General features: G+C 35.8%; 1 protein-coding gene across 1 annotated transcript in view; it reads right to left on the reverse strand.

Moving 5' to 3' along the window:
- LOC138709995 (leucine-rich repeat-containing protein 43-like) overlaps window positions 1-14,343 on the reverse strand; it is a 116,109-nt gene that overhangs the window by 13,217 nt on the left and 88,549 nt on the right. Inside the window, exon 8 of the mRNA XM_069840673.1 lies at window positions 383-553. Coding sequence (XP_069696774.1) covers window positions 383-553 — 171 coding nt within the window. The remainder of the gene's footprint in view (window positions 1-382; window positions 554-14,343) is intronic.

Consider the following 14,343-nt stretch of genomic DNA (forward strand, 5'->3'; position numbering starts at 1 on the left):
AGTGAAAATTCTATTGTTGACGAGAGCGTTTAAGGTGAACTGTAGAAAGGAATTATTGTTGGAAGAATAAAATCCTATTGTTGAGTTGAAATAAAATTCACAGTATTTATAGTTCTGTACTTTCCATTCCATTGAGTTCTATCACACTTAATTACTTTCCATTTTATTCCGTCCTACCTTTCTCTATTCCATATCATACATGACGTATATGACATCACGTCACGCCACACCATTGTGTTGGTGTAAGTCTTTGTAATACTGCTATTATATTGCGATTTTGTAAATGTACGATGGTAAAGTATGTCATCTTCATTACATCGATTATGAATGCATTTAAGTCCTTAACATTACAAACTGAGAGACACTTCGGATGTGTACTCACCAGAAGACATCTAGGAGCGAGCGTTGCCTCCCCTGGTGGTTTCTTGGAGCCATCCCCTGCGCTCCAGGTGTAGTCAACTGTTTTCTCGCTCCAACTCACTTGTTTCAGTTGAACATCGAAATTGGCAAGCGTGAGTCTCTGAAGAATCGTTTCTTGTGGCGGCGCTAGTTCCTTGTGTGAAAGAATATTAACCTTTAAACAAATACCTTAGTATAATAATACCCTAGATCATATATACTAACAGATAGCTCTTTTATATAGGCTTTAGGGTTTGCAGTCGAGGCCGGCTTGATGTAGTTCAATAATCGTCAACAGATGGCACAATGACCAACACCATCACGAGACACGAACTCTGAACCGGTCTGGTCGGTCTAAATCGATTATTTCTTGCTTACGAGATATTCTCGTAAGCAACGGTATGTACTGTCGACAATTGATGACCATGGATAAATATTATTGGCCTATATGACCTAGGCAAGTTCGGAACGAGGGAGTTCTAATTATAGTTGTCACGTGGGCGAAGCGGAGAGATAAGATAAAGTTCGCCTTTGTATTGAATAGAATACAATGCAGAGTCTCGCGCAAAGCCAATCTACCTAGAATTTTTAGACCATGTTATAAAGTTATCGGTGGGCTAAATTATGATTCGTTATCTCTTCTGTTTTTATATATTTGTCGTGAATATTATTTATATTATCAACTGAGTGTATAACATAATTTATCCGTTAATTGATATTTCACTAATGATAAATCCAAAGAACAATGGGAAATAAGGGACTAAACACTGAAAAATAAATAAAATAAGAGAATTTGACGTTCATAATTATAATGTTGTCGGAGTTTTGTTATACTTTACTTTGAATTATTTTAATTTGCACCACAAAAACTTATGAAAATTAATGTTAACATTACCTATTTAGTTATGATAGTAGTATATTGGAAAATTTGTGCATATAGCCTGATTACAATATATAAGTAATCCTATCCTAACCTAACAAATGGTAGTCTTGTTTATTTCAGACATGTTCGTATAATTATACAAAAACAAGAATAATCTAGTTTGCAGCCTGTGATATTGTCTCGTTTACAGTATTATATAATATACATATTACGATATTTACTAGGTACTTTAACAATATATAGTTAATAATATTATAAAATATACAGGCCTAATCCATTACCAAGAAATAGCCCTTCCCTCACATGTTCAATACTGTTTACCTCAAAAGGCCTTCAAACCTTAAAAACTATTAGAAACTGGATTAAAATAGTCATGTTGATGTAGGCCTACAACATTACATTTTTTGTCACTACTCCTGATCCCATTCTAACAGTTTCAGGTTTTGTAATTTGTAACAATACTAACAATACTGATGGGTCATTCCATAGTCACACACGTAACATTTTCGAAGTAACTATGATCTTCACAGGATACTTAATCAAATACTTAGGAGTTCATGAAAGACACATCACTGTTTTTTAACGTAAGCATTCCAAAATATAAACAGAAAATCATAATGAAAAGGAATAATTAATAATGTAAAAAATATTAAATATTATATGGTGTGACACATGAACATTTTCTTGCCACTTAATTTATTACCAAAATGGAAAATGTTCATATTATTGTGCCAAATGTCATAAATGCATTTAGTTGTTTTTGAAACAATTAAGACATTTGTGAAGTACATGTAACTGCTAAATCGCATACTTTAATAAAAATAACAGTGCCATTAACAAATAAAATATTACAAATTATATTGTGACACACGAACATTTCTGTCAAGTTGATTAATAATCTTTTCAAATGCATATAGAGATTTACCGTATACACTGTGCCTACAGTTCTTATTATACAAAGCAACACTTGATTACACTAAAGTGTCCACACCTGTGGAGTAACGGTCAGCGCGTCTGACTGCGAAACCAGGTGGCCCGGGTTCGAATCCTGGTCGGGGCAAGTTACCTGGTTGAGGTTTTTCCGGGGTTTTCCCTCAACCCAATACGAGCAAATGCTGGGTAACTTTCGGTGCTGGACCCCGGACTCATTTCACCAGCATTATCACCTTCATATCATTCAGACGCTAAATAATTTAGATGTTGATACAGTGTCGTAAAATAACCCAATAAAAAAATTACACTGAAGTACACTTTCAGATTTAAAATATCCACGGTTGTTTACAACTATATGTGGTGATATCTCCTGTGTAATGTCACGTAACAAATACATCAATATAGGCTATCCACTTTTTCTGCCATTTATAGTACTTCCCTTTTTTTAACAACACAGACGCTTTATATTCTTCGCCACTACAAGCTTTTGTAACTTCCTCTGCTTATCTGACGTCTTTTTTTAAATTGATTATTTAACGATGTTGTATCAACTACTAGGTTATTTAGCCTCGATGGAATTGATGATAGTGAAATGATATTTGGCGAGATGAGGTTGAGGATTCGCCATAGATTACATGACATTCGCCTTACAATTGGGGAAAACCTCGGGAAAAACCTCAACCAGGTAACTTGCCCCAATCAGGATTTGAACCCTGGCCCACTCATTTCACGGTCAGATGTGCCTACCATTACTCCACAGCAGTGGACCGAACATGGGTTATGTACATTAATTCTTTTGACTTTCGGTTAGCTTTCTTAAGAATACGCATAAAGAAATGTAGTGTTTTCCAGGCTATCCTTGACTTATTTCAACCAGTTTGTTACTAAAATATATACAGTACCTAAGTGTTTACTTGTGACACTGGTGATCCATTTAATTGGTATATGAGACGAATTTAATTTTGTGTTTTACAGACGGATACATATTGATTTACTTTTGCTCACATTGATTTTAATTTTATTTGTTGTAGTCCAGTTTTCAATAACGTCAAGCTAGTTTTGCAAGGCGGTGATATAAGATTTATCACTAATTTTTTCTGTATATTATACAGTCATCCACGAATAACCTTGCCTGAGAAGTGACATTTCTATTCAAATCCTACAATAATTTTCAGTAAATATTTTGCACCGAGAAGCTATTATACATTTAATTTTACTTCTGAGACCAGTGAAATATATGCCAATTTTATTAGGAAGGTGCATGTATAATTATCCAATAGCATGATATTATCTGCAACAAAAACTAAAGGGCATGAAAGAAAAGAAGAAAACATTAATGCTGTGGTTCTTAGAGTTCCATTAGAGTTACACGTTCATTGTCCACTGAAAGTTGTATTTCTCTATTGAAGTGTAAAAGAGAAACTCTCATAAATTATGTCAGAAACAAAGAAAGGCACCACCCAAATATGTGGGATAATTAATTTAATAATGTTATTACCGGGACTTGAAAAAATCAATCATATGTAATGGGTGGGGAAAAAAATACTTTTTAATCGCGCTTCTATAGTTCGACAATGCTGACTATTCAGAGTTTTGCCTGACAGGTGAGCTACCATAAATTCCTTGAAGTCCTAGTTATTACTGAAGCCAAATGTGTGTCTCTTGTCAAGAGTCCATTTTATTTATACTTGTTAAGACATCATTCATAGACTAGTTACCGCTTTCAGTTTTGATACTACATACACTGAAATTAATCTATTATTATTCGTCCTATTTATACATTTATATTGAATGATTCGGTCTACCTTCATAACACATCTCATCAACAATACTCGATAAGAGTTGAATTAGCTTCCATGCTGGGTTGTATTTATTTTGTCATGTTCCTATAGCAGGAATATTAAATAGGAATTCTTTAAAACAGATTTATATTCACTCCTATGCCTTTATATAGAATACCAGTACATATACTGTATTTCTTAAGATTTGGTTACTTTATAAACAGTATGTTAGTGCAAGAACTCTTTTTTTCATATTTAATAATTCTGGCATGTGTCAATAAATATGCTTGAGACCTCTGTCTCTCTGAATTACTCTTTACTAACTGGAAACATATTCCAAATTTATATTTTAAAAAAGTTTTAAAATATCCTCACAATTTAGAGCATAACAATTCCCGAAATAATCATCTTACATTAAATTATTAAGATAAAAATGATTCAATCTATCGCTTGTAACAATACCTTTATGGTCCTAATAAATTAAGAAATAATTTACATCCAACAGATTTATTTTAAAATGGCCTGCAGTTATTATTTTGAATTTTATTGTACCTTAATAAATTGAGTTAAGGTACAATAAAATTTCATCAAGTTTCAAACAAAGTAATTCCATCTTTCCAACAGGGGGACAATAAATACTTAAAGTAATGCTAAACTCGAAAAACTTATTGATGCAACTTAATTTCATATTCTATACCACTAACACTAAAAAAAAGTGTGCTATTGTTCATACTGATTCAAGATGAATAGTTTCTTAGTGTTTGTCCATTCCACTTTTTTTATTGTCCTTCCCATTTCTATTTCTCTCATTTTTAGTAGGTACTTCACATGTAGTATATGTTTTATTTTAATACATATAATGACCATGAAGATATTTGGATATGTCTTACAAAATTCTTGCTGAAGACCAATGTGGTAATATTCTGCCGCATCTGTAGTTTGTACATTTCGAAATTTTCGTGCTTCAGCCCAGAATTCAGGCGGGGGGAGGGGAGGTTGATGTGCCAATGTAGTTTTCCAGAATATAATAATATTCAAAACATTCTGTAATAGGAGGGGCCTCTGATATTAGCTCTGCAAAAAATCTGATATAGGTACTTCTGTTGCTGGTAAATAAGAAAGAACGAAATATAAAAATTTTTAACCACTTTCGAATTTCAGGTGCTTTGTGTCTCAGCTGCTGGTTTGATATACTGTTTGTTTCCTTTAATTTTCCAGAGGAAAAACTGTCCTAAGCGAAATTTACACTCTGTAATTTTAACACTGGGAACATTTATTTTGGCAGCATTGTGTGATGCTATTTCATAATATAACAAGAGCTTTGAAATGATTAACTGCTAACTACTTACCTGGGTGAAGCGGTTCCTGTGATTTCTGAAGTGAAAACCGTTCAATTTATAAGGAATTTTTTTGTGGAGATGCATTTGATTGTATATGCAAGGTGTAAAAGTGCCTAAACTAACTGACCCCAGTGCTGTCATGGAGGCCACACGAGGCATATATCGTATGGAACCTACAATTTTTTTTAATTAATCGTATGGGGAAATGAAAATTTTGTCTGTAAGGAGCCATACGGCATATGGGTGCCTAAGTTTTGTACGTGGAGATCTATACAGATCTTAGATCATCTCTTCCTGTTCCTACTGTACCTACCGCCTATTTTGTTTGATGTTCATAAACAAAAATTATCCACCTCTTCAGCACTGGAATCCAGAATTATATAAAATAATGGTTGAAAAACAAGAAGTGCTGCAAATATACACTCCAAGATTCATCGAGACAAGTGTGCATCTATGGCGGTGCTACATGGTGTATTCTTTAAATCAAACTTGTACAATTAAATTGTAAAGCAAAACAATTTCTTTACTTCTTCTTTAATATTAAAAAAAATAATTAAATGACAATTGGAGAAATAGAGAGAGGAGAGTAAAATATATTTCAAGGGAGAAAACAAGGGGTGGGGTGTATGGCCAAGAAAAAAATTACCATGACAGCACTGACCAAACCTAACCTGTTACAGACTCATGTATGTAAGGTGAATAAGCTGAGTATGAAGGAAACTACCTCAGCGCTAATTTAACTCTTATAGATGAACTATATAAAGAACTTCAAGTGTCAATATTGTCTCAAAGGTTTCTGTGTAACAAACTTAATTTAGAAATGCCCATCTGCGATTATGTTAACTGTAGAAGAAGGAAGAAATATTGTCGTCATATGAAGTTACTCAAATTTCCAATTAAGGACAAGGAAAGGCTACAAAAGTTATTTTTGATTTCACCCTTATAAATTGAAGGATTTTCACTTCAGAAATCACCGTAACTACCTCAGCACTAGTTTCAGTAATTTAAGGACCAATATAAAGTAAATTTGATTAAAGTGAGAAAGAAATTCGTAAGGGAGGCGGTCAGGAGGGATTGAGGTTGTCTACTAATTCGTTGCAAACAACTATTATAGGCTATTTCATTTGACTAACGATGATTTGTAGAGAGCAAAATACCTACAGTAGGGTAAAGAATCTAAATCAGTACGTTTGAGAACGGATATAAAAGTGTCAGGAAAATAACAGAATTACCGTATATTGCAATTAACTCTGCATTGGCATAGAAACCGCACAGGGTATCGTAAATCTGCTGAAAATTAGAAAATTGTGTAAAAAAATGCATTCAGAGCGAATTTTCCAGCCTGATAATATCTCGCCCACGTTATGGACATAATTCAATACCGTAAGACTGATATAAAACGAATACTAGAACAATTTGTTAACCAAAGACGATGTTCAGTAGTTATTTAACAACATACAGAGCAAATAAAAACACAAACGCATATTCTAGCAATAGTTCAGATGAAAAGAAAATGATTAGTACGACCGCTTATTCGTAAAAAGAACACTGCCAGCTGTGTAGCCTACATGAAGCAATATATCAGGTCTACGTTATGAACACGTTGAATTTAATGTGGACGAGAAACGTACAGTTATTATTTATCTGCTTCCATATCGCATCATATAATACACCTGTAAAATGAAAACATATAGGCCTAGAAAAGAGGAAACATGTTTGGGGGGAGGGAGTTGTAATTCTTCCCCTTTCGGATAAATTTCAGAAGAGGGATACCTGCTTTTCCTTCATATTCAAAAATTGTAATCTTGTTCACACAAAATAAATTAGTGCCTTTTCGTGAGCATCATGATGTGCATTCAACAAACGCAGACAAATCTGCTCTTTTTAGTATTTTGTGATAATTGTTGCTAGGGAGGTATTGTATACTGAAAATTAAAAACAATTAGATTTCGTACATCAAATGATGACAGATTATATATTGAATGCAAACAACATTATATCAGCCATGTACCAAAATGTCATCTATGTGTGTTGATGAATTTGGGTAAAACAAGCTTCTGTATACTACAATTTAGCGACACATCAAAGTCTTTTTGTAACATAACCTCACATTACAATGAGAAAGAAATTTGGAGGTGGCATGACGTAAAAAAGTCATCCCACAGTCGTATTACTCTCTGTACTGTTCAGGTACTCTGCCATCTAGTGTTTGTTATTGCAAGCTCATTTCTCGACACTAGCGACGCATAGCGTCCGTTATTTTCCAGTTGCGTCTAAATTTAATATAAGCTTGGTCAATCTGTTTTATATATGATCTAGGATAATACCTACAGCTGTATACTAGCAGCATTGACGTAAGTGCGAAATATCGCGGACTTGACATCTAGCGGAGCGGCGTGGAATTACGTCCACAAATACAAATATTAGCATAGCGGAAATCGGACTATTGTTTAAAACGTGAGGTACTAATGTGGAATAATATACGAGACACTTAAGAAATGTTGAATAGTACGTATTTAATGTAACATTATTTTATATCAAAGCTGCATATTAAGCCTATGAGAAATACTGCATACTTCATATTATTTTCCGTAATTAATTGTTGAGTATTTTTTCTTTGCTTTAGTAAGACAAAATTAATTCTGACATTAAGAATGAATTTACAATAACGCTTTATATACCCATTGTTGACAACTGCAAAGACAAAAAATGGTAGTAATCATATTATTATTATTATTATTATTATTATTATTATTATTATTATTATTATTATTATTATTACTACTATTAGGTTATTTTACGAAATGCATATAGAGTGTTAGTTGGGAGACCGGAGGGAAAAAGACCTTTAGGGAGGCCGAGACGTAGATGGGAGGATAATATTAAAATGGATTTGAGGGAGGTGGGGTATGATGATAGAGACTGGATTAATCTTCCACAGGATAGGGCGGGCTTATGTGAGGGCGGCAATGAACCTTCGGGTTCCTTAAAAGCCATTTGTAAGTAAGTAAGGTTATTTTACGACGCTTTATCAACAGCTTTGGTTATTTAGCGTCTGAATGAGATGAAGGTGATAATGCCGGTGAAATGAGACCGGGGTCCAACACCGTAAGTTACCCAGCATTTGCTCGTATTGGGTTGAGGGAAAACCCAGGAAAAAACCTCAACCAGGTAACTTGCCCCGACCGGGAATCGAACCCGGGCCACCTGGTTTCGCGGCTAGACGTGCTAACCGTTACTCCACAGGCGTGGACTGGTAGTAATCTGATGCTTGTAATAAATTAGTAAAGGCATGTGGACAACAATAAAACCTTAAAATTTCCAATATATTTTAACTTCTATTCATTTATTAGGTCTAAATAAAAAGATCTAATTTTTGTTGTTATATCAACACATAGACAAAGGCATTAGGCCTAATAAACAATTTTGTTGACTCACGTTTTATGATCCCTCGGAAATCGAAAGTACGATTTGGAGCAATTTGTAATGCTGTAATTGTAGCAATTATAAACAGCACACATACACCCTGACATTTTAACACAGCATTAATTAATAACACTATGAACTAGCCCAGCAACAATATACATTGCAGTTGATTACAGCTTGCTTCGCGAGTATCTCCACACCGGCCGCCTAGGTAGCAGCACCAGCGTCGTTCGCGCGCAGAACTGCTAGCTGTCAGGTATTATTATAGTAAGGTATTTGCCTTAACTTGGCAAAGCTTCATTTCTCACACTAAACTAGACGGCAATTCGGAAGGCGGACGGCTACTAGATGCGCCGTAGCCTGTATGGCATGTGACGTCACAAGCTTGAACAGGAGAACCAATCAGAATCAGTCAGTAACAAGTGCTTCTCGAGTTACTTTGTTCACGTGTGAGTGTTTTAAAATATCGAATAAGTAAAACTAACATATACTGTGTATGTGTAAGATAAATAAATGGAAGGAGATACTATAAAAGAGACAAGTACTGCACAGGCAGGTGCGGGAAACAGTGTTTAAGGTGTATAATTATTTTAAAACATTAACGAGCAGAACTGTGCCGGGCATCATGGTGCTGGCCGCAACGTTGCCAACGTGCTGGCCGCAACGTTGCCAACGTGCAGGAGACGACTGCAGAAGCATGTGGTGTGGGTTTGCGAACCGTGCAAAGAATTGTTAGTGAAGGAAACAAATCTTTTAATGTGAGCGGAACTGCCACGTTTCGTTCTCCTGGAAAACATCCTCGTCGTGAAAAAGCAGTCTCTGAATTAGATGATTTTAATAAAAGTGTGTTGCGACGTACAGTATTAGACATGTACCTTCGAGAATCAGACTCTGAAGAATCTGACGGGACTGATGAGGGAATCAGCGACTTCGATTGAAACCAGGTACTGAATTAACTACTGAAGCTTTCCTGGCGACGTGATAATTCGAAATTTTCTCGGGCTTCCAGCCAGGTCATAAGTTGGTGATCCACCGACATTTCGAGGATGTTAATTAAGAAGCTAGGTACCCTCAGATATCACTTAACCCTGAAGATGAGGAAGATGAACATCCTCGAAACGTCGGTGGATCACCAACTTAATTAAGGAGTTAGGTACCCTCAGATATCACTTAACCCTGAAGATGAGGAAGATGAACATCCTCGAAACGTCGGTGGATCACCAACTTAATTAAGGAGCTAGGTACCCTCAGATATCACTTAACCCTGAAGATGAGGAAGATGAACATCCTCGAAACGTCGGTGGATCACCAACTTAATTAAGGAGCTAGGTACCCTCAGATATCACTTAACCCTGAAGATGAGGAAGATGAACATCCTCGAAACGTCGGTGGATCACCAACTTAATTAAGGAGCTAGATACCCTCAGATATCACTTAACCCTGAAGATGAGGAAGATGAACATCCTCGAAACGTCGGTGGATCACCAACTTAATTAAGGAGCTAGGTATCCTCAGATATCACTTAACCCTGAAGATGAGGAAGATGAACATCCTCGAAACGTCGGTGGATCACCAACTTAATTAAGGAGCTAGGTACCCTCAGATATCACTTAACCCTGAAGATGAGGAAGATGAACATCCTCGAAACGTCGGTGGATCACCAACTTAATTAAGGAGCTAGGTACCCTCAGATATCACTTAACCCTGAAGATGAGGAAGATGAACATCCTCGAAACGTCGGTGGATCACCAACTTATGACCTGGCTGGAAGCCCGAGAAAATTTCGAATTATCAGGTACTGAATATTTATTAAATCCTAATTTATATTAAATGTGACCGAAATGTGACAATATAACATGGTACTCGTAGTTATTGTTTTAGGGTATTTAACTAGCTAAAATAATTTGCGCCTAGAAATAGACCTAAATACAATTTCTACTTAAATAGTGTATCATTTTTTCTAGTAATACACCGTATACATTTCGTTTTAAAACTGTGTGATAACATAATAATAATAATAATAATAATAATAATAATAATAATAATTTATTTTTATTTTTATTTATTTATTTAGAATATTAACGTGCAAAAACAACAGCACAAGGCCAATTACAACAACAACAATAATAATAATAATAATAATAATAATAATACTAATAATAATAATAATAATAATAATACCGCACATAAAAATGTTAAAACTTGGTATAAGCATTATTAATAGAACGTAAGATTTGATAATGTTCTGATAAAAGGTTTGTCATGCTTGCAGTAATCAACGGCTAAGGTCATTATTGTCTTTTTAAAATTGAAACTCTCTCCTCAGCTACTTGTATTGCGCGCGCGCGCGTGTGAAGTGCGATGTGGCAATGCTGTACATTGCCTTTCTCTCACTATCTGTCTCTCTCGACGCAAACGCTAGCAGCCGACCGCCTTCCGAACTGGCGTCTAATCTAGTTTATTAAACCGTGTCGGACTGTAAAGAAAACAACTATCGCAATGTCCATTACAGTATTGTGAAATTTTAGTTTCCCTGCCAATTTTTTTTTCTATTGTTCTATTAACATTGTAGCATATAACCTATTAACCTGTTGTATCCTAAAGGATACGTTGCCAATTTAAGGGTTGATTTGTGAGCAATTAGCCTGTCGATGTACATGGGAGCTTGGCAGTCCACATTCACTAATACAGGATCTCTACTACAGCACGAAGGTTACAAGCCATTTTGCAAAACACAATAGTCTACATACAGTATTTGTTAGTGTAGAAACAGCCTGTGCCCTGAATCATACTACTTAAATACCAGTCACTGATGTACACAAAGGACACCTGCCAGACTTGTACTATATCACCTGACACTAGAACCCGTAGACAGTGTGTTTGACAATTTATGGTTGCAAACAATACAGGCGCGCTCCACTTTCATAAGCCGTGTTAAAGGGGTTACGGGCGATTGCGAAATGCCGCTCTTTGCACCAGTTAGTTTGGTTTCATGTTTGTTCACCCCACAAAGTTTCGTGACGATTCTCGTCGGGAGGTCCAAAGCCTTCCCTTGTCAGTGAATGTAACTAAGAAGCACTCAACTCTCGAATGTAACTGATTCTCAGCTCTGTTACCTTCTGTATAGAAGTTTAATATCCTAACGCTCTGTACCACTCCACCATGTGAAAAAAAAATCGCCTGTAAATTCGAGGAAATTATTTTTTGGACTTCTAGTTAATAGAAGTATTTAAACTTACTTATGTAGGTGAATACAGTACTATTTACAGTCGAAGTATATATGTTATTTTTATGGACATCCTGTTTATGTTAGTGCAAACACTCGTGATGCCCCACTTCGATTACTGTGATATCAGTAGCGGCTGGTAGTCAAAATAATGAGTGTGCTACAACCTCTATATCGGCCTACTGTAAAGGCCTACACTTATGTATTTATCTTAATTTGGAGTCTCGCCTAGTGATGAAATATGAAGTCCATATGACGTTCTTTCGTACTGCAGAACTTGTCATTTGGTGTTAAACCCCTCCTTCTTGGAGATCATACACTTTTCTATTGACAGTATTGCAAGAGCAGTGAGACGATCCTGGGACATAGTGTTCCTTAAAAACGTTTTTATGCGTTTCAAGGAAGAAAAACATCTTTCTGGCTCAGCAGTGGTCATTGATGTTGTAACCAAAATATTTAACAACTTCGATACTTCACAAAATGGATCCTATAAATTGTTGGATACTATGTATTGTGACAATTGAACAGCCATCTATATTTCGGAACTCAGGTCTTCCGCATAGAAATCCAACTTGTATCTGGAACACTTTTGTTCAGTATAGTATAGCTATTGACAGCAACTTTAACTGGTAGATGGCAGCAGCAGTCGGACTCTTGACTTACCAAATACATTGTACATAGTTCCGAATTCTTCCACAAACAAGCATTCTTTCGTTACGCTTTACTTTTGCAATCTCCAAGCTGTGTAGTGCTGAAGCTGACCATAGACTTACTAAATAACCACGAAGCTCACTACAGCACTTTCCCGCGTAAAAATAGCCAATCAGAGCAGTGATTTCAGCTTCGCACATGCGCATAACTGTCTACATTTTTCATGTGGAGCTTTGAGTAGCACAACGAACCCCCTGAGGCACCAAAGAAGGCACGAAGACTAAGCACTTTATAACGCGTCATGAACATAACCACGGGAAATTGTCAAATGACAGATCAAATACTATGATGGTATTACAAATACATTATTTGAGCCAAAATTATCATTGTACTGTAGCACATAAGGACGGGCCGCCCCTGTATTCTGCTTACTGACCTAAGCGTTACTTCGGCGCAGAGACTACAACGTGTTCATAATATGTGCGTCCGTTTCGTCTGCAATATTCGCCGGGGTGATCACGTAACACCATCCCTCGAAATGTTGTCCTGGCTCCGTCTAGAAGATCGTAGAAAAATCCACTGTCTTTCCCTTCTCTTTCACATATTGCATTTCTCCACTCCTGTCTATCTTGCGTCTCGTTTTCAAAATTTATCTACCCATCATAACCTAGACACACGATCACAACACTCCTCAATATTATCCATTCCCTCCCACCGAATATCCTCATATTCATCTTCTTTCACTGTGGCTGTTCCTTGACTTTGGAATTCCCTACCGAGTAATGTCAGGGACTGTCAGACATCAAACCAATTTAAGAATAGACTAACGAAATATTTTTCTAACAATTCTTGTTAACAATAATAGCTGTTTCAGGTTTCTGAATGTTTAATGGTTATATATATCACAGATAAATATCTAAATTGTCTCATTATTATTATTATTATTATTATTATTATTATTATTATTATTACTTATTATTATTATTATTATTATCACTATTTCTTACCAATGTTTATTATTGTCACACTAACATTACTTTCATTATTTACTTTCATGTTGTTTTATGATCTAGATATTAATGTAATAACTATGTAAGCAATTGTATTCAATTAGAATTAGAGTCTGGCTGGGCGGAAGAGAAGGCCTACTGGCCTTAGCTGTGCCAGATTAAATAAATAATAAATTATTATTATTATTATTATTATTATTATTATTATTATTATTATTATTATTATTATTATATTGGTTCCACTTTCTGGACAACTGTTATTTAGTCAACTGTCCGAAGACAGATCCTAACCTCACAAGTGATACCAACAAGGCACCACTTACGAGGCATCTAGGCCAGGAGATATTGGGTTGGGTGGCCAGTTCCTTTTCCCCTCCATTACATACATTTCTGATTAGCTATATATTCCACTAATCAGACTTCAGATGTATACAAACAATTGTTCTTCCTCTGACACATATCGGCAAGTGAGATGTACTGCCTGATAATAGATGTATTATACGTATCAGTCAGAACCTAAATCAGAGGGTTCTGGACAACTCAAGGTCAATAATTTACGAGTCGTCCACACCTGTGGAGTAACGGCTAACGCGTCTGGCCGCGAAACCAAGTGGCCCGGGTTCGATTCCGAGTCGGGGCAAGTTACCTAGTTGAGGTTTTTTCCGGGGTTTTCTCTCAACCCAATATGAGCAAA

The sequence above is a fragment of the Periplaneta americana genome, chromosome 12 (assembly GCF_040183065.1).
Source record: "Periplaneta americana isolate PAMFEO1 chromosome 12, P.americana_PAMFEO1_priV1, whole genome shotgun sequence".
Classification (NCBI taxonomy): domain Eukaryota; kingdom Metazoa; phylum Arthropoda; class Insecta; order Blattodea; family Blattidae; genus Periplaneta; species Periplaneta americana.